General features: G+C 36.6%; 2 protein-coding genes across 4 annotated transcripts; both read right to left on the bottom strand.

Moving 5' to 3' along the window:
• Positions 1-145: 145 nt before the first annotated feature.
• Positions 146-11,717, bottom strand: LOC125874406 (uncharacterized). Of its 3 annotated transcripts, none has more exons than XM_049555289.1 (11): positions 11,320-11,717; positions 5,535-5,621; positions 4,844-4,960; positions 4,020-4,108; positions 2,667-2,755; positions 2,446-2,549; positions 2,249-2,348; positions 1,936-2,011; positions 1,725-1,839; positions 1,104-1,635; positions 146-625 (listed from the first exon to the last, which is right to left on the bottom strand). In XM_049555289.1, the coding sequence occupies exons 1-11, from the start codon at positions 11,612-11,614 to the stop codon at positions 286-288; spliced, it is 1,944 nt and encodes a 647-aa protein (XP_049411246.1). In that variant the 5' UTR covers positions 11,615-11,717; the 3' UTR covers positions 146-285. The 3 variants fall into 3 exon arrangements, with proteins under 3 accessions (XP_049411246.1, XP_049411244.1, XP_049411245.1); XM_049555287.1 differs by lacking the exon at positions 11,320-11,717 and adding an exon at positions 9,268-9,920; XM_049555288.1 differs by lacking the exon at positions 11,320-11,717 and adding an exon at positions 9,268-9,816 and having other exon boundaries at positions 387-669.
• Positions 9,902-10,405, bottom strand: LOC125874461 (uncharacterized). Its single transcript, XM_049555355.1, has one exon. The coding sequence runs from the start codon at positions 10,403-10,405 to the stop codon at positions 9,902-9,904; it is 504 nt and encodes a 167-aa protein (XP_049411312.1).
• Positions 11,718-21,910: the final 10,193 nt, after the last annotated feature.

Raw genomic sequence — 21,910 nt, 5'->3', positions numbered from 1 at the left:
TCCAAATATGGTTGTCTCAAGAAAACCACGAGTGAAGCACATAACATCACTTCAGTTTATAGAGGGCAAATTTCCCTAGTATATGGATGATTATTTTGGTTAGTACAAGACTGAGACAAGAATATGCAATATTGAGTTCAGTCGCGTCTTGAATATATGTGATACTCCTTTCTTGCAATCTCCAGCAAAATTGTTTCTTTCCATCCGTGAAACCTGAGCCAATATCAACTGCTCTATGTTGCATTGCTCGTTGACGGAGCCACCCATCTTCGAGGATGTTATCCTTTAGCTCTGCCATTTGTGTCTTCTTTTCTGTGCCCATTCCTTCAACACAGATATCACAAAGGGTATCTTTTCCATTATTTTATGAATTGTCTCTTTTGATTTCGCTCTTACAGTATCAGCCATTTCCTTGAGCTTGTCCATCAAACTTTCAGTTCTATTCAGACTATCTTCAACTGACTGATTTCCTGCACTGAGCCATGTAACATCAATATTCAAATCTTCTTGGATGTCATTGTCAACTACCACTTTGTTGATGCCTTGCCTCTGCCAACGGTGTCTAGCCGCCTCCAGTGTTTTTGCTCGCTCTCTAGCTCTTTTAGCCTCACCTTCAGCCCAAGCTCTGGGTGCAAGATTAAAACATGATGAGCTAAAGGTGAAATGCAACTGAAAAGAGTGGAATATTTTTTAGCATTAGTATGAAATTGTTGAACCAAATAAAAGATGACTGAAATGTTTCAACATGAAACATGCAAGTGCAGAATATCAGCGGCTTTAATATAGCCAGGGCCACTTTGCCCATTGTCAGCTATGCTTTAACAAATGCGACCAACTTATACTTTTGATAAAACAAAATTCAAGTTAATAAGGTTTAGAATAAAAGATCAGAGGAGATAGTGGTGGCAACATCAGGAAAGACTGTATTCAAGCAGAGCTGACTCATGATAAATCATGTTGTTGCAACTTCCCAGAAATCTAAATGTCAAACATACAGTGTGATTGATTAATGAGCCATCCAGGTACAGTGAATCAATTATGCAGATTGATATCTGATTAGAGAAGAGAACTCAAGCCATGAATTTTAACGATATGTTTCTTACCTAGCTATGGATAATGCTTTCCTTTCAACCTCAAGCTCAAATTGTAACCGTGCAATCTCTTGGTTTTCAATTTCTGCATCTCTATGTAACTTGCCAAGCCTTTCCTTTTCATATGAGATATCTATTTTGTCACTCTTAAGGCTCTGCAATTGTTCCTCTACCTCATGTCTGAACCTGGAAAGAACTTCCAGTTCCGAATCAACAGCAGCTCGTTCCTTCATAACTACAAGATGCTCTGCTTTCCGCTCAGCTCTCAAGCTTTCCAACTCTTGCCTTGCCTCCTCAGCCAACTTCTTCATTGTATCAACCCTTTTCTTTTCCAATATGAGTTCCTTCTCAAAACTTGCACTCACATCTTTCTCAACTTGAGCTGCCAGAGAATTATATGATGCAACAGCTTTTTCAGCAATTGACTCAGCCTCAATGCGCGAAAGTTCCTCAACAATGGTGTCAGAAGCTTCACCAGTTGCTAGGGCAATAGCGGCTTGACCTTTTGTCACAGGTTTATATGGCTGGAAGAGTCTTGTATATCCTGTATTGATAGGTTGGCAAATAATACTTTTTCATTTCTCATGAATAAGATGATTCATGTCAGAAATGATTGCAGTGAACAGAACTTACCAAATGCAAGGGCCATTATTCCCCATTCACCTGATGACAAGTCAGCTACCAGTGCTGGCCATGCATCTGGATGAATCTTGTCAGTATCTATCCATCCAGAGACCTTCTGCAGGGACTGCCCATAAATAAGAGATTGTTGCACCTACTGATTAGTCAATGTTATGTGTCATAAACAAGGTAAAACCAACATTTTTATCGATTTGTATGCAACCTTCTGGTCAACTACTGGAAGCTGTCTTTTCTCTAGGGCCATCTTCCAACTGACAAGATCCTGACGTGATAAAGGACTGCAATAAAAAACTTTAATGTTATAAGTGGAACCTGATTTTGGGAAACATTATTTGGCCTCGAAACTATATTAGTATCGACATGAAGTTAGCCTGTGAGAATACCAGGGTCAATATATATCAGCAAATCAAATGATATAGAGATCTAAGAAAAATAAAAGTAGCAATACTCATATGACATCAAATGAAAGGAAGAGAGGGTAGAACAAAGAGAAGTTATTTTGGGCACTATTATGCCTTTCGGGAGTGAAGACGAAGGGGCTTTGGTCAGGATATGAAGATGACTTCTTGTCATGTCTTGAGAGCTTGCTCGAAATTAGGCCTGCTTCAGCCAAGCCTGGAAATAATTGGCATTCACAGACAGCAACTTCAAAGTATTTCACAGAAGTAAAAGCAGAATTCTGAGAAGAAAATCGATGATTATGAAGCTCTACCTTGTATGGAAGGGAAGTCTGGATCATCAAGCGTAATATCATCAAAGGCAAGTTCAGTAACATTCTCAATGTACATTGCAGGGTAAACCTTTGAGGCATTGGTTCTGCAAAAAAATTCAAAAGCCCCTGCTGTTCCTCATAGGTAATCACTTTATTTTCAAGTGGTAAAAAGCACGACAAGATCAACCATGTAGAAGTTTATGAAGGTTAGACAGATATACCTTGATAGAACGCTACTAGCACTCACCAACCAGCGAGCATATTCACGTCGAGTACAAAGGTCTCCTGGTTGGACATCAGCCTCAATAACCTAGAATTTAAATATTCAAAACCAGTAGCAGAACTCTTTATGTGCACAACTGCAAAAACAACATGGGATTAAAGAGTTTTCCCCATTAATGTTATGCAACATATTTAAGTCTCTCAAGAATGAAACATGAATTGAATACGATCATATCAACACACATTTGAATTTTCATTCTAAAGACATGGTGAGATTATTCATGAGAGTGTAGGGTTAATTGTATTGGGTGGTAGGAGGTGGTAGAGGGACAGAAGTAGAACTCAGAAAAGTCTGCCTTCAGTTTTCTTTTCATTCTGTGGCATATTATGGCAATCTTATTCTAGACATGCTCTTTGTCCAACAAGGTGCAAAGCACTAAGGCATTCCACCTTCCTGGTTACTCAACATAGGCAGCAGGAGGAGTGCTTCTAAACAGTTATAGTGATGAGGTAATCCAACTGGCCAACAGGTTTACTTACAGTAGCAAAGAGAAATCTATCCTTCATATCTAAAGCTATACGTCAAACATATTGAATCCTAGTATGGTTTTGACCCATAATATCTCAGTACAAGATGGTTGCACTTGCACGAAGTGACCTTGTTCTACTTTGCATAGGCACTCGGTTATCTGATCCCTGAAAGAACATAAGTATAAGATTCTGCTATCTTATTTACCGGAAAAAAATGAAAAATTTTCATGGCCAAATGCAGGAGTTTCAGGCAGCAAAATTTTAAAGCACATTACTTTATTTACTTTAGCCAAAATAGACAAACTCTACTAGCATCTTCGTCTTAACAATAAAATAAGGGCCGTTAGTATAGACTTTGATTGGTTGTAAGTATGGTAAACAAAAGTCATCAAAACCCACCATTTTTCGTTGGTAAGAGAGATTATGGAAGATACACATTTTCCATAGGGAAATTTTCAGAAGGATATTGCCCATCAAACTTTTTGTTTTTACCAACACTTATCTACCCATATATTTCTTGTCAACTAAAACAGGGCAATGCTTCTATACTATTTTCAGAGAGGAACACTTCGCATGTGGAAAGGTAAGATCTTACTCCATACTAACGAAATTTTGTTGAACTTGCAGTTACATGGAAAAAAATATCCATCGAAGTAAAATCATGATGTTGGTATTAAGGGTCATCAAGAGAGCAAAGTGGAAAAGACCATTGTTTGGCTCCAGATAGGGGTTCTGAGGTGCATGGTTTACCTCAAGATTTTTTTTAAGGAAAATGTAAATCAGAGAATTCTTCCAATGAAGGAAAAGTAATCTTCAAGTACCTTTAAAACTTGTAATGCTGCTAGTGCCTGACCTTGGACTTGATCAATAGCGGCAGGTACCAGAACCATCCCAGGAAGTGCCTGCAGAACTGCAGAGGTAGTAGATGGAGCAGGTATACCAACAAAGGTAAAGATATCACCAGAATCTATTGAGTTAACAGAAGATCCTCTTCCATTGATATCCTTAAAATTGTTTTTCAAGTTGGTCACAAGTTATTGGTGACGCTGACATTGTTCTAGACCATTGTCTCCTTTTAAAAATTATGCACTTATAAAGATGACTTATCTCCTTTGGTTTTGAGACCTCTGATATATCGCATGATGCATAATCTTGGGTTCTAAAAGTGTTTCTGACTGTGGTTTAATGAGATATTGATGATCAAAGGCTCAATAGGAGGTTTGTCTGATGAAGTGTTGGAATCTCCTAGTCCTTCTAAACTAGATACTTCCTCTTGGTTATCAATTTAATCTGTTCCATTGGGATTTAGGACTGCTGCTACATCTAATTTGGCATCACTGAACTCCTTCTCCCCTGGTTCATTTGTTGGTTCTATTTTTCCAGTAACAAGACTATCTTCCTTGTTTTCAAAGCTTGAGGCAGCAAGCAACTTGCCAGAAACCCTCACTTCAGGTGATTTAGATGTGGCTTCAGTAGCAGCTAATACATCACCAATAGCTGTTTCATTGTTCAACTCTTTTTGAAGATGGGTCTTATCAGTGACATCACCATCAGAGGATGTGTGTCCTATATTGTATCTTCACTAATTCTACTTTTTCAATAGTTCCATCATTTTCTGCATATAAAGAAAGATCATTATTTATACCTTTTTCCATTCGACTGTTCTCTAAAAATATCCCATCTTCAACTGTGTCGTCGTGATTATCAGAAGCCATTGGCATTTCCTGTAGCACTGTTAAAGGTTCCCTCTGATGTTTCACTCCTGTGTACATGCACTTGAAAGTCATGAATCAAACTAGCTAGCAGCTTTCAAGAAAAAGTACTAAGGACATGCATTGTTATTGTCTGCTGTTCAAATTAACAAACAAAGGTGGCATAGTTGCACAACCAAACTGCTATAACAAGGAACCACAGATATCTGAACTGAAGTTGCTCAACTGCAATGGTTAGTAGNGTGTTGGAATCTCCTAGTCCTTCTAAACTAGATACTTCCTCTTGGTTATCAATTTTAATCTGTTCCATTGGGATTTAGGACTGATGCTACATCTAATTTGGCATCACTGAACTCCTTCTCCCCTGGTTCATTTGTTGGTTCTATTTTTCCAGCAACAAGACTATCTTCCTTGTTTTCAAAGCTTGAGGCAGCACGCAACTTGCCAGAAACCCTCACTTCAGGTGATTTAGATGTGGCTTCAGTAGCAGCTAATACATCACCAATAGCTGTTTCATTGTTCAACTCTTTTTGAAGATGGGTCTTATCAGTGATGTCACCATCAGAGGATGTGTGTCCTATATCGTGGCTCTCGGTCCCCAGAGAAGGTGACAGATAAACTCACTTGTTGAGTTCCTCTTGCCAATACACAAGGCAGCAAAAGTAAGCACAGTCACAAGGATAACACCAGCTGCTCCTGCTACCACAATACCTAGAAAAAAGATGTGCTGAAAGTGTTATTTGTCCACAAGAGAACAAAGAAGAATCTATCTGTTCAATTCTACACCAGATTGATGAAGAAGAAGAAGAAGAAAATTTTATTCATACAACTAAAACTAACTTTACATCAAGCACTATTCACGTGTATATATACAGCTCATCAGCTAACTACCTCTACATGCCAGCTGGCTAACAGACTAACTAACTCTCTAACTGACTAATTAATTAATCTGCTAATCTAAATCCTTGTTCACTAATTAACAAATACAACTAACCAATTCCAATACTCCCCCTCAAGCTGGATGTACTGAATATATTCAATACTCCAAGCTTGCCTAACAAGAACTCATGTTGTGTCCTTCCCAAAGCTTTGGTAAGTAGGTCAGCTTGCTGATCTTTAGTGTTGATGTACATGGTTTTAATGAGGCCCTTTTGTATCTTCTCTCGAAAAAAGTGACAATCAATTTCGATATGCTTAGTTCACTCATGAAACACAGGGTTAGCAGCAATTTGTATAGCCGCCTTGCTATCACAATATATAGAAGTTGGTTCAACCAATTGTACTCCCAACTCCTTGAATAAGCCAGCAACCCATACTATCTCAGCTGTTAGACTGGCGAAGCTCCTGTATTCAGATTCAGCTGGGCTCCTGGATATTGTATTTTGTTTCTTGGACTTTCAAGAAATAAGTGATTCACCAAACTTTAACACAAATCCAGTGACAGACCTTCTTGTGCTTGGACATGTAGCCCAGTCTGCATCACAATGTCCTATCAGGTGTGGATTATGATCAGAATCATTAATATTCCCTTTCCAGGCTCCATCTTAATGTACTTGATCACCCTCAAGGCAGCATTCCAGCGTGACACTTTTGGTTGCTGCATAAATTGACTCAGAGATTGGACTGCAAAAGCTATATCAGGCAGTGTGTTGGTAAGGTACAGCAGTTTGCCAATAAGTCTTTGGTATCTGGAAATATCTTCATACAAAGCATCATTAGTGTGAATATTATGATCATATTCTGCAGTTGTTAGCTTCATGTTGCACTCTAATGGTGTTGCACTTGGTCTGGCATTTCCCAAACCTGCTTCAGCTATCAACTCAAGAACATATTTCCTTTGGTTCATCACAATACCCCTTTTAGACCTCATGAACTCAATTCCCAAAAAATACTTCGAGTTCCCCTAGGTCCTTAATCTTGAAATGATGGTGCAGCATATTTTTAGTCTCTTCTATCAAGCCAGCATCATTACCTGTAATTAACAGGTCATCAACATACACTAATATTACTACCAACCTAGATCCCCTTCTCTTAGTAAAAAGAGAATAATCAAGATGGCTTTGTGTGTATCCAGACCGTGAGAAAGCTTCTGTCAATTTAGCATTCCATTGCCTTGATGCCTGTTTAAGTCCATAGAGTGACTTAACCACCTTACAAACAAGACCATTATTCATTCCCTTCTTCTGCCTGCAGAACCCTTTAGGTAGGTCCATATATACTTCTTCAACCAAATCTCCTTGGGGAAAAGCATTAAACACATCCATTTGAAAGATTTTCCAATTATGAGCAGCAGCCAATGCTATAATTGACCTTACAGACACCATTTTCACCACAGGTGAAAAGGTCTCTTGGTAGTCAATCCCCTCGATCAGTTTGGCTGTAACCTTTTGCAACTAACCTGGCCTTAAACCTGTCAATTACACCATCAGCTTTATACTTGATTTTGAATACCCATTTGCACCCTATAGTTGCCTTCCCTGCTGGCAAGGTGACAAGCTCCCAGGTTCCATTTTCCTCCAAGGCCTGAATCTCCTGTTGCATAGCATTCACCCATCTTGTATCCTTTACTGCTTCTTCATAGTTTCTGGGCTCAACTTCTGTAGAAAACTTGGACAAATAAGCTCTATATTGAGGAGCTACTCCTCTATAGGAAACATAATTGCTTTGGGAATAAGGATGTGATTTAGATCCATGAGTGACATAATCTTTCATCCATGTGGGAGGATGAGAGGTCCTAGAAGAGTGTCTAGGTCCTTGAGCTTCTTGTGCTGCAATGTCACTTATGACCTCTGTCCTTTCAAGAGCATTATCAACCCTTTCAGTCGTATTAGTATCATTGATATCTTCATTGACTGCATCTGTATTGTCACTCTCCTCACAAGGATTTCCATCTTGTCTTGTCAAGTTATCTGCCATGATTGTGTCCTCTCTAATAACATGCATGTCCTCATTGTCTTCAGGCACAAGAGCAACATTATGAGAAACACCTTCTGTGAACACTGGCTGCATATGCTGTTGTGCATTAGTCTTCTGGTGAAAAGGAAATACATCTTCTTTAAACACAACATCCCTGTTCACTATAAACTTCTTTTGGGACATGCTGTCCAGAAAATAACCCTTTTGATGTGCAGAATATACCATTAAGACACATACTTCAGCTCTAGGAGAAAATTTGTCAGGCTTAACCATCTTGGTTGCATAACATAGGCATCCTATTGTTCTGAGGTGGTCAAGCTTTGCTTTGTGACCATTGAACTGCTCATAAGGAGATTTCCCTTTTAACACGTCAGTTGGCAACCTGTTAATCAAATAAACAGTAGCTAACACACATTCTCCCCAAAATCTGATAGGGATAGCACCTTGAAACCTCAATGCCCTTGCTACTTCAAGAATATTCCTATGTTTTCTTTCCACTACTCCATTCTGCTGTGGAGTATGTGGACAACTACTTTCATGTACAATGCCAAGTGTTTTAAACAAAGTACCACATTCAGAATTAAAGAATTCTGTACCATTGTCAGTTCTTATCTTCCTCACATGCTTATTAAACTGATTTTGAACTAAAGCAAAGAAAGACTTTAATATGGGAAACACATCACTTTTCATTTTCAGCAAGTATAACCAAGTCATTCTAGTATGGTCATCAACAATAGTCAAAAAGAATCTACATCCATTATGAGTAATATTTCTATATGGTCCCCAAACATCTAAGTGCAATAAAGCAAAACTATGAGTAGCTCTAGACATGCTTGACTGAAATGACAATCTACTTTACTTTGCAAGAGGGCAAATTGAACATTTATTACAGGCACTAATATTAGTATCTCCTTCATACAATGACATGTGCTTCAACACCTTTATTGATGGATGTCCCAGCCTATTATGCCAAAGCAACTTGTGTGTACTTGAATGCTGTGTCATGGATGTTGTATCTTTATTCTTGGTCTGTCCACATGGGTTTTGAATAGGGAAATAGTAGAGCCCATCAATCTCCTTACCAATCCCCTTCACCATCCCATTGGAGAGGTCCTGAAGTACGAAATTTTTTTTACTGAGCACTGTAATTGCCTTGTCAGCTGTGATACTGAAAGTAGGTTATACTTCAAAGCAGGAACAACTAAAATATTGCTCAACATCCCAGCATTGGTAGTTTCATAATTGCCAACATGTGTTACTGAAGAAGTGTCACCATTAGGCAAGTGTACTTTTCTGTCTACACAACTAGAAACAGATACTAATCTATCAAGTTTATTTGTCATATGGCATGTAGCTCCCGAGTCTACTATCCATCCCCTTTCTACCTTTTCTGCTCCATTAATAATAGGTACTGACAAAGTATGAGGATTTGAGACTGTACCTGCCATGTTCACCATATCAATGCCTCCTCTGGAATGTGATGTACTGGCTGAACTAGGGCCTGGTTTGTCCATCATGTGCTTGTATTGGTTGTACATATTTCTCTCCTGATTAACAGGCTCAAAAACATCAGTTGATTCCATCTCACTTCTATTGCTATTACCATTTGCATGATTCACCATGTCCTGTTGATTGGGAGCCTGAGCTTGATTAGCCATTGGTCCTGATTTCCTCTTAAATTTCCAATCAGCAGGGTATCCAATCAGTCTAAAACAATCCTCTTTGATGTGGCCTTGAATTTTACAGTAGTCACAAATTTTATCCCAATTCTTCTTCTTGCCTTGATATTTTTTCTGAAGATTTCCTTTCCCAGCAGCATACAAAGCAGTTGACTCTAGAATGCTCCCTCCTGTGTGGAGATTTGCTGTGGTTCTCTGACCTTCATCACCCATTATCATGGCATATGCCTTTCCAACACTAGGTAGAGGGTTCATCATTAAGATCTGACTATGAGCATGACCATATACTTCATTCAATCCCATCAGAAAAGCAAACGGCCTCAAACATGCTAGATGATCCACATAGATTTTTGACTTATCACATTTACAAGCAGGTGGTGGGACTAGTGCATCAAACTAATCCCATAATAGCCTCAACTTAGAAAAATAGGCAGAAACTGTCAAGTTACCTTGATAAATTGTGCAGATCTCCCTGTGTAATTGATATTCCCTTGATCCATCAACTTTGTCAAATCTCTCCTTCAGATCTGCCCAAACCATGGCCGCATCTGTAGCATGCACAATGCCACTTAGTAATTCCTTCGACACAGTGTTCATGATCCATGCGAGCACAAAAGCATTACACTTCTCCCACTGCTCTTCCAATTCACCATCATAATCCTCCCTCTTGCATGTCCCCAACACGAACCCTAGCTTACTTTTGGTTCGAAGATTAATCATCATGGATCTGCTCCATAAAGCATAGTTCTCCGTCCCTGTGAGTTGTACTGTGGTGAGAACACTACCAGGAGTGTTTGAGTTGTGAATGTAGAGTGGATAATTGCGCTTTCGTTCAATCTGCTCAAGAGTTTCAACTGTGGATAGAGTAACAACAACATCAACACTGATGGTATCTCCCATTCCTCTGTTTCTTCAAGCTAATAGGATCGATTGTGAAAAATTGAATTGAATCGAAGCTCGATTCAAAGCTCTGATACCATGTTCAATTCTACACCAGATTGATGAAGAAGAAGAAGAAAATTTTATTCATACAACTGAAACTAACTTTACATCAAGCACTGTTCACGTGTATATATACAACTCATCAGCTAACTACCTCTACATGCCAGCTGGTTAACACACTAACTAACTCTCTAACTGACAAATTAATTAATCTGCTAATCTAAATCCTTGTTCACTAATTAACAAATACAACTAACCAATTCCAATACTATCACTCCAAAGATTTTTTTATTTTTTATTTAATCACTCCAAAGATTAATATGTATTATGCAGTTAAACCCGTCGGCTATGTGAGCTTCATAAAGCATAAATGTCCACAGCCCAGATAAAGGAGGTTGATGGCTATAAAATAGTCTTAACCATAATAAATAATCCTCTAAAGGATACATGATTGTATAACTGAGTCCAACTAATTAGATATTGAGAAATAGTCAATTGGTTGATGGATGCAGTCTGCAGTTTCTTGCACTTGGATTTATGTTACTCTTTGTTGTTTGTTATACTTTGATTGTCATATTAATTTGTTTAGTTACTGTCCAGAATGCTTATAGTATTTTTCCATGGCTCCTTCACTGTCATTGATTCTTTTTCCGACCTCCCAGACCCCACTTTGTGGAATTATAGTGCATTCTACAGTTGAACACAGAATGCATAAGACGGCAATATAATTCTCAGAGTCAAAGTAAAGTACTTCACCACAAGCTCAATCACGACATTCATTAAATCAAAAATCCCCAAACCAGATGAAGTCTGCAATAGGATCCTCTCTATCAAATCCCACTTCATTCAGCATAAAGCACTCACTCACTCACCTGCAAACGACTGCTTCTTCCCCTTGGAATCAGCGGATTTTTCAGCAACATCATCAGTTTCAGACCATCCACCCAAACCATCAACTGATGGCGTAGAATTCACCCACGTATTTCTCCTTCCAACACAATTACTATCATTTATCCTGTCATTCCCAGCAAACAGAAAGAAACGAATCCGACGATACTCCAGCTTTCTAACACGCATACCGGAGAAAAGAGCCGGAGGTTTTCTGCAGCTGAATGCTAATCGAAGCTGAAAAGAATTGGGGCAGCATGCCATTGTCAGAGAAGTCATTTTGGAGTCTTCTTCACATACGAGAACTGGTAATTTAGGGTTTGAATTTATCGGAAGTAGCTGAGATACTTGAAGATAATTTTCTGGTTCTGTATTTTTCTATCTTCACACTTCTTTTTCATTCTAACTGCGCAGTGACACTGTTATATAATCTTGTTCACACCAACAGAATTACTACCCGTAACTGGATACACATTTCCGTTGAATTATTAACGAAAATGTGTATGCAGTAACAGACAGTAAACACTAAGGGGTGTTTGGTACAAAAATTGATTACACAGGATTAGTAATGCATGAATTAGTAATGCATGGATTAGTAGTGTATGGATTAGTAATGCAGTTGATTTTTATCTAAGTGTTTGATTCATTGTTTTCCACCTTATTTTGTGTTTGGATTAAAACTCTATAAAAAACTTCTTTTCAATTATACCCTTGAATTATTGTGTAATTGGGTCAAGGTAAATAATTGTCAGATAATATTATTTTTTAATGATCTTCTAATTAGCTATGAGAAGAACAGTTTTGTTGTCATGTTTGTATTTTTTTCACTTGAATTATTTGAGGATAAATAATTGTCATCTTAATAAATTTATCACTCACAAAATGTCAATTTTCAATTTAAAAAAAAAACAAATCATCTACTTTTAAAATCGAAAAGACGGTCAACAATGACAAAATTGTATAAACCATATATCTCAACAACATTTAAATTTGCCTTTGTTAAGACTACTCATATTTTGCTTCAATGGCATTCAAGTCTTCGATAAGTAAAGTTAAATTTATTAGTTTCTGGAGTTACATTTTTATTGTTCAAATGTGTGTTAAAACATTCGGTGGAAATTTTTGTTTAACCTTAATGTAGAGTTTGTGGAAATCTATGGCTACTCGAGCTGGCATAAATTTTGCTTTTGCAAAATCAAACATTACCAGGTCATATGCTACTTGCTAGTATATATATATATATACTAGTTTTTTGACACGTGCGTTGCACGTGATTATCAATTTCAAAAATATATGTTATAGTAAATAGTATTGCTTATTTAACCGAAGATTTGAATTATAAGTTTAGCAAAAAATAATATTGCAGATTCTTTTGTGAATGTTCCACGTCAATCGTCATATATATTTTTTATTCACGCAAACCTATGAAGATGGTCAATGAACAATTTTATTAGTTAAATGCAATAATGTATATATTTATTTCAATTTGATGAGGTTAATCATGTAATTAGTTTTATCTCACTAATATTACCTTATAGACAATATTTACTTTGTATTTTTCTTGTCATTTCACCAGATGTGCTTTGCATGTGTATTTCACATTAAATTGTTTAGATGTCATATGAACATGTGAAGAAAACAACTACATTTTATATATTAACATATTTTCACATTGGTTGTGAGTTTTTAGATGTCATATTAAACTCAGAACATTTTAAAATAATATATTTTGAAGTTAGAAGATCTTATTAACTTGATAATACATTTGTGACATATATAATACTTTAATTTAAATACAAATACCTACCCAAATATAAATATATATTTGCATTAATGAAAATATTTATCTCATAAAATTAACTATTAAATAAATAATAAAAATAAAAATAATACAAACTTCAACTGGCGTTATTACAAGTCATATGAACTTTCTTCGTCTAAATTACTGAAATATTAAGAAATAGTAAATAAGTAAAACAAAAGGGCAATGTTTATATAATAATTACTATTTTGAAACAATCATCATGAGACTCTAAATCACATAAGTAACATTGATAAATAAAATCATTTTTTTGTCTTGAGCATCAAAACAAATCGTGACATTTCTAAATTTTGGAAAAGATATTCAGAAGCATACATCTACATTAGAAGAGAAATTGTTAAACAAAACAAATGAATTTAGACTACATCATGTTAACTTCATATATTGGAACATTGCATACTAATGTATATATTAAGCAAAAAAAATAATTATTATATCATCAAAATTATTTTTCTCAAGTACTCAAGGTTAGAGAATATACCCTCTTAGGATAGAACGACATACTTCATCAGAATAATGGCACCTCATATTCCGCTAAACTTCGAACTCGCTCAACGACAATAAATCACACAAAAAATTTTAAAATGCAAGAAGAAAAAGAGTAGAAGATTAAAAAAATTGTGATTGAAAAAAATGAGTGGAAGCCCCTCTATTTATAGTCAACAAAAGGTAGTATCAACACATTTTTTTTGTGTCTTATCTGAAAAGTCATGACCTTTTCGAGAAGTCATGACAACCCTTTGGAAAAGTTACAACTTATTGAAAAAGTCACAACTTATTGAAAAAGTCACAACTCTTTGAAAAAGCCACAACTCATAGAGAAATCACAACCTTTCGAAAAAAGTCACAACTTATCGAAAAAGTCACAACTCATCGAAAAAGTCACAACCTAAGTTAGAGATATTATAATAATTTAACATTCAAGTTAGGAGTTCATACTTTTAAAGTAATATATATATATATATATATATATATTCCATTAAGATCACAAACATCATGTTGTGATATATTTGTCTTTTTAATTAGTAAATGTTAAATAACTCTCATTTCAAATTTGTATTGGATTTATTTAGGAGTAGCAAACAACTCTCTCTAAATAATTTGTAAGCTAACCTTTTAAATAAATTTATTAGTATAAATATAAAACATAAAATCAAGAAAATAAGCAAAATAATTAAAATGATTGGAGGGATATTATTGTCGTTACATAGACTTATCCCATGGTATTATGTCCTATGTATTACTAATACTTCCAAATGGAAGGTATTAGCAATACATCTTATAATAGCATGTAGGATGTATAACTAATCCATGGATTAATTATATATAGGTCCAAATTCCTACCAAACATAGTACTAAATAATACCATACATATTACATGGATTATTTATTCTAATTGCGGCCTACCAAACGACCCCTAAATATACTACTCCATAATGGATGGTAATTATATGCTGAGATAACAGTTTTCCAAATTATGTTTTTCATTACAAGAATATTATTTTGAATATATATGTATATGACGGAACATCTCAAACATATGTGAGTTAAATTAGGTGTTTTTTTTTTCAAATACATTATATTCGAGCGTGATTTGCATATATTTGAGATATGTTACCTTTTTCCGTCACTCGTTCCTCTCCTTCTTTATATGTGTATTTCACAATGTATCCCATTTCATATATGTGTGTATTCATTATTGATTTCATGTATTTGTGTATCCAAAATTAATTGTATTCAATATATCTGATATTAATTTCATCTAGTATACTCGATATCAATTTCATCCGTGTATTCGATATCAAACATCTAGCATTCGTTAGTGCATCTTATTTTGAAATATGCGATGATAACATTTATCAATTGCCTTTCTAGATGTCATCATCAACATGTTTTGATACTTATTATATGATATTTTTTAAAATATAAATTTATCTATTTATACAATCACACATTCTAGTGCGAAATATGAACAATAATTCAATAGAATATACAAAATTATAGTAACTTATATACCGTTTTAACTTTTATCAAGGAGAAAAAATTACTTAAATTATTTGTTAAATGAACATGAAACTAAAAAAAGAAAATTGTTAAGTCACTCAGTTGTCTCGATAATAATGCAACTTAGGATTAATGATATTAAATTTAATATTTATCTAATTTATTTATGTCATGACCCAGACCGTCGTGAGTGGCACCCACACTAACTCTCCGGTGGAAGAACCATTACTACAACCCAACTAAACAACTTAACCCAAGAAATACACATTTAAGCTACGGAAATAGATTTAAATAACAATAAAAATGCGGAGTTCCCATAAACTCCAAAGGTTTAAACAATTAACTAACCAAACTAATGCGGAAATTCAACCCCTAGAACCTGAAAGTCATTGACCAAAACTCTACTAACGACAAGTCTAAGAACAAGGGTTACAACCCCAAAACTAAACAACACCTTTAAGAAATAGTTTGAGTCCGAAAAGAGTGGACTTAAACAAGAAAGATCCATGACAGCCTGAAAGAACTGGCCCACTCTCGAATCCGGTCACGCTCATTAGTCACCTAGCTGAAGTCTATCAATAGCTACCTGAAGATGCCTTGTACTCAACAATGAAAGAATAAGTGCAATATCAATACACAACCACAGTGTACTGGTATGATCACGCGCTATCCCATAAAGTGAAACACATGCAAGTAACCATAATATTATAAAACATGCATATACCGAACATATACAATATTAGTCATCTTTTCAGGATCAATGTAGCATCCCAAATTATCAATAATACACATTGGTTATCAATTTAGAGCAACATACGGTCTTCCAATATCAATCATCATTAGATATGAACGTAATCATCACAAGTAGATACACAACACAATTTAATGGTCCTCTCATGGAACCCCATTCAATGATCCTCTCATGGAACCCAAACCCAAACTGTTAGTATACCGGTTCGTGGTATCTGATCCAAGTTAGTGTGCCGGAACGTGGCAGCCGATCCCATGTTTATGCCGGAACGTGGCAACCGATCCCATTTTTATGCCGAAATGTGGCAACCGATCCCAGTTAGTGTGTCGGACCGTGACACCCGCCCATTCAACAAACAACAATCACAATCACAATGTATATTCTCACAATCATACAACAAGAGGTGATTCATGACATACAATTATTCAATTATCCTCATTTATGATTAGGGTGATCAATAATGCAACATTCGCATGCATACATGCATTATAATGAAGCAATTACAAACATATATCACACCAACATGAAATCACAACCATCACCTACCTCGAATCCAAGCTTGAATCCCCTAAGGCACTTGAATCTTCCTTTTCCGAATTCTTTCCACTTGTTCTAGGTCTACAAACAACAATTTATATGAAAGAATTAACAATCAAAGGTCTAATTATCCGGGTTATAACAAACCCAATAACCCTAGATCAAACCCAAGATCCTGATACTCAATTTAGGGTTTTTTCCACCATAAATTCTAGATCAAAACCCTCCCCCATTGATAATGACCCACTAGATTATGTTCTACGGATCAAAAAATGGATTCGGGGAGTTAAAAGCTTACCTTTAGCCTCAAGAATGGTGAAAAATGAGGAGTCACCTGGGGTTGTTCCTTAACTTTAAAAATCGAAAAGACCCAAATAAGGTTGTTTAGGGGTTTATTAACGACTTTAAGTCGTGTCTGGCCCGCTATGGCGGACTCATCCCGCTACAGCGGCCTCGCTCTGGCGGCCTACACGGAGACAGAATGTTACTCGTTCACGCTAAGATCATTTTCGGGAGTTCTACTCGCCCAAATTCGATTCTGTAAAGTCACACGGGTTCCTTAACGTCTTAGCTATCTACTCATGTGGTCCAAATCATAATTAGATCTCTCATTAATTACCAGATTTCCCTACACCTTAATGACTCTGATTTCGTCCAAATTTGGACTAGATTTGGAAATTCCAAGTTACTACGAAAAAGTTTTCTGGCCCCAATTCTTTCTTCATTGACTTTTCCCTAACAACATAATCAGGTCGTTACAATAGATACTAATTTATCCATCACTCGTCCCCTAGTGATCAACTAGGAAAGACTGGCTAAAGTAAGGGTAGAGTAGTATCTGAATCGTTGAATTACTGGGGATACTTGTCTCGCATTCCCTTTTTACCGAATCTCATTAACCCCTAAGGGCTTCACATCTCCAACCCACAAACCAACCAATTGAATACCTACACATCCTCCTTTACAATGCCTCAATGAAGTCATCTCAATACTCGAGTGATAAATATTGTTGTTTGTAAACTTAACTAACAACAAAAACGATTCCCAACAACCACCAAAGTTGATCATATACACGTCTACAACATGTTATCAAAGACTTGACACAAACATCCGGATGAATCCTTTCTCACATAACCATGATAAAAATCTAAATCAATACTCGCTACAATTAGAGGTGGACCTGAACTAGCCAACACACACTCATAATACTCAAACACTCATAGTTCTTTATCAACATCTCCTTCTCACAACATAAATTTTCATGAGCTTAAGTTATAACAATTTGATTTTTAGACATCAGATACTCATCGAGGGATATCCCCAAGCATACAAACCCTCCAACAACACTATCAAAAATTTAGATTTAGTAATTTCAGATTACCTCTTAAGAACAAGAGAATTAGACCCAATGATCCCCGCATTCAACCACACACAATCAATATATGACTTCGACGACTAGATGAATATTAAGATTATCGAACAACCATAAATACGCATGATAGCTTTTATATACACTCTCATAAACAAGGTACATGCAAAATCACTGACTACTTTAACAACTCCAAGACAACACCACATATGTCATCTGAAATAACCACGTCTTCTCAAATCATCCCACTCAACCAAGAGAACATCGCATGATCGGTAAACCTGATCCACCACTAGAGATTCACCCACAAAATGAAAAACACGCATGACCATAGCTAGTTCATCACACTCACAACCATGTACAAAACGAAATAGATGGTCACATAAGAATGTATCGAATAACATGAAAGGTTTTCCTTTGAAGAGACGATACTAGCCATTTCCATTCACTTGACTCAACCTACTCTTCACATCCTTCGACCAAAGACAACACTCTTAATACTAACATCCATCATAACCACTCCGACCATTGACCTTACTTTAAACCAATGCTTTTTAAATGAAAACCTTTCTAAGGTACTTTAACAATCAACAATAATCAACTTTACGACTCAATCCAGGTGTAAGTCTTTTCAAATGCTTAATACCTGGTACAATTGATCATTTCTCACCTTGAAATTCATAACTTGACAAAATATATCACCACGAATGTAAACTTTTAATGAAAAATCTGGATTGTAAATTCAACTGTATAACACAATCTCCTTATCTATCAACATTAGCTTATACCTCGAATATTTTTATGAATTCATGGATCTTCGCTTATCATTGATCGCATCTCCATCGATCTTAGTATATCCTTCGCTAAATTCAATCGTACTCATTATTAAACTCAAAACAAAAACAAAGCACTTATCATCACACTCGAGCTAATGTTCGTACCCTCATTTCTCAAGTCATGAAACAAATCACATGCCTCTGAACCCAATTATCTACCCCTCTGAAGATATCCCTTCAGCCTTTGCAATTAAATAAAATATTCTTATTCTCGCCTCTCTCTAAAGGATGTACTACCTCCCACTATTTTTCTTCATTATGACTCTAGTTCTTTAATTTCTATTCGAATGGTGCCCCACCATCTCTTAAAACTTTCCATACAACCACGTTACTCACCAAATTTTAGAAAACCACAACCTTTAGATACTCGCAAGGCGTACTTACTCTACAAAATTCGCTTAATTAACAATCTCATTATACAGTTGCATCCCATTATAATTCATCGCGAACTCTTATTACCATTACGCTCAGTTTGCCTTGACTATCACTATGAAGCCGCCATTTCATCAACATGACACCTCAAACTCAGGTAAACTCGTCAAATTTAAAAGACTAACCCAATATTGGTTCACACTTTCTCACTAAAATCTTCAATTTCCTTCACTCAAGTATACTCATTGGGACCTTCCTTATCTATGAGCTTGTCATTCCGGTATCAATCCATTCTTTTATGGCTTAAGATAAAATCACTAGTCCTCATACTACCCTCATTCTTTTTAACAAACAAGACAGGAGCACCTCACGAAAAAGCACTAGGACGGATGAAACCTTATCAAGAAGCTCTTGGATTTAAGCCTTAAGCTCTCTTAATTCTGACACCACAGGAATAGACTCAATAGAGGGGGATTCGACCTCAACATCCCGAATATGAGCCAATTACGTCAAACAATCCTGCCCCACCAGTTTCCTACCCTCACGAAAGATATGACCTTAGCTGACTTAGGCTTGTACCCTCTTCCCACTCTAACCTTTCCCTATCCAGGATCTCTAGAGTTACCGACTTAGTATTACAATTAAGCCCGATATAATAAATGACAACCAAGTCATGTCTAAGATTATATCAAGTCAGTCATATCCAACATAACCAAATCAACCCAACTCTGAAAATCTATAAACACAATAGGACAAAACGATATACATGGGTGACTATGACTCTTCAACTGGGGTAGAAACATGGATGGGGGCATCAAGTATATCACAAACCACATCAAATCCCAAGGTAATTGAAATGGCACATACGAATAAGTAGAACCCAGATCAAACAAAACAATAGTCATCCAGGCACAGACAAGAGTAGCACTTGTGACCACTGCATCAAACCCTCAAACTTGGTCTTACCCGGAAAAACATAAAACTGAACCCTATCCTCTTAACGGGTAACCTCATTGCCTGGCTGCACTACTTCTCTACTTGTATTACCATGTCCCCGGCCTCTACGGCCTCGCTAATTTCCTCTTCATATCCTAGGTTCTCCACAATTTTAACATACCTTATAACTTATATTCGATTGCTGAACACTGAATTAAATCGCGGGGGTTAGTTCGGGTACAATTCAGGGTCCATAATTATGACTAGAAAAACAAGGGAGACATGGCTAAGATTTTGTCTCGCCCTGTCCCGCTCTGGCGAGATGAATCCTGCACTGGTGGCCTCACCTTGGCGAGAAAAGTCCCGCCCTAGCGACCAAAACGGAAACAAAACCCCTGCCATTAATTTTTCTGGGGTTTTTCTCTATTCTAATTTTTTCAAAGGTTCCCAGCTCTACCAAACAAATTTAGGATAATTTTTTGAGCTAAGAGAAATCATGTCTATCCCAAGTAAATCCCACGATACACGAAACAACTCGTTCTCATTAATTTAGCACCAAAACCCACACATCTTCAGGATACACCCAGACACTCACACGATCCTTAGTCAAGATCTTCCTTTCACAACGAGTTTCACGATACTCAAGTATTTACAACTTGCGTAACTTCAACGACCAGGCCAACATATTATACATATCAAAGTTCAAAAACATTTATTGTGCACATAATCACCTCATCGCATTCAAGCAATTACAACTTCACATTCACAGTTAATTCAGACCACCAGAAGCACGCATTCAAAGTTTCCAAGATACAATTCACATATAAGTTCAAATTCTTAATTAGTTATTTAGCTCCATGGATGACCATTCCTGATCATCCATGCATTCACACCATCCCTAGGGCCAAATACCAATTGGAACCTTTTTTCAGTTTCCAATTTGCTTTGCTTGTGGCCCCTCAGTCGTGACCACAACATCTAGTTCACTTCGTTGAGATATCAATTGGACTCAACTCATACCACAAGCGACAATAGTAACTAGCGAGCCCCACAAAACTGCTAATTTTAATTATAGAATTTGGTGTAACCCAATTCTTAACATCCTCAATCTTTAACTGATGGTAACTAGACCTTAAATCAATCTTAGAGAAAACCGATACACCTTGCAATTGGTCAAAAAGGTCATTTATCTTAGGCATTAGATACTTGTTCTGAATGGTGACCATGTTCAACTGTCGGTAGTCTATACACATCATCTCTTACTAGTGATGTTGTTACCACTTTTGTTGCTCTAGTTCGGACCATAGAGTAAAAGAGGAAAGATACCAATTTGTATCACCCATATACCAATTGGATTCAAGTCATAGCACGAAGGAGTAGAAAGGAGTGGGTTTTTCCTAAAGTCCTATAGCCTCTCGAAAAAAAGTACGAATGTCGTCGTATCGTTCTGCAAGACTCTACTAGACTCATTTTGGTACAATGAGATCAACGAACCTAGAGCTCTGATACCAACTTTGTCACGACCCAGACAGTCGTGAGTGATACCCACACTAACTCTCCGGTGAGAGAACCATTACTACAGCCCACCTAAACAACTTAACCCAAGAAATACACATTTAAGCTACGAAAATATGTTTAAATAACAATAAAAATGCGGAGTTCCCATAAACTCCAAAGATTTAAATAATTAACTAACCAAACTAATGTGAAAATTCAACCCCTAGAACGTGAAAGTCATTGTACCAAAACTCTACTAACGACAAGTCTAAGAACAAGGGGTATAACTGATTTCACGTATCAGGACACTACTTCGGTTCAAGTGCCAATGATCCCATGTAGTGATATAACCCAACCAAGGGTTGGGATCGTTCCCACAAGGAGTGGTTTCGAGAATTATTAGGAAAATAAAATTAAGCGCTAATTAGTCATAGCTATAAACATTATCGAA

The sequence above is a fragment of the Solanum stenotomum genome, chromosome 8 (genome assembly GCF_019186545.1).
Source record: "Solanum stenotomum isolate F172 chromosome 8, ASM1918654v1, whole genome shotgun sequence".
In the NCBI taxonomy this organism is placed as follows: Eukaryota; Viridiplantae; Streptophyta; class Magnoliopsida; order Solanales; family Solanaceae; genus Solanum; species Solanum stenotomum.
The sequence above is the reverse complement of the archived record's forward strand: the minus strand, read 5'-3'. Positions and strand labels throughout refer to the sequence as shown.

Coding starts and splice junctions, on each gene's coding strand:
- LOC125874406 (XM_049555287.1), bottom strand. CDS start 9,808: ATGGGATTGAATGAAGTATATGGTCATGCTCATAGTCAGATCTTAATG. Junction 4,109..4,843: donor GAACAGTCGAATGGAAAAAG/GTATAAATAATG, acceptor CTACCTCTGCAG/TTCTGCAGGCACTTCCTGGG. Junction 1,636..1,724: donor AATAATGGCCCTTGCATTTG/GTAAGTTCTGTT, acceptor CTATCAATACAG/GATATACAAGACTCTTCCAG.
- LOC125874461 (XM_049555355.1), bottom strand. CDS start 10,405: ATGGGAGATACCATCAGTGTTGATGTTGTTGTTACTCTATCCACAGTT.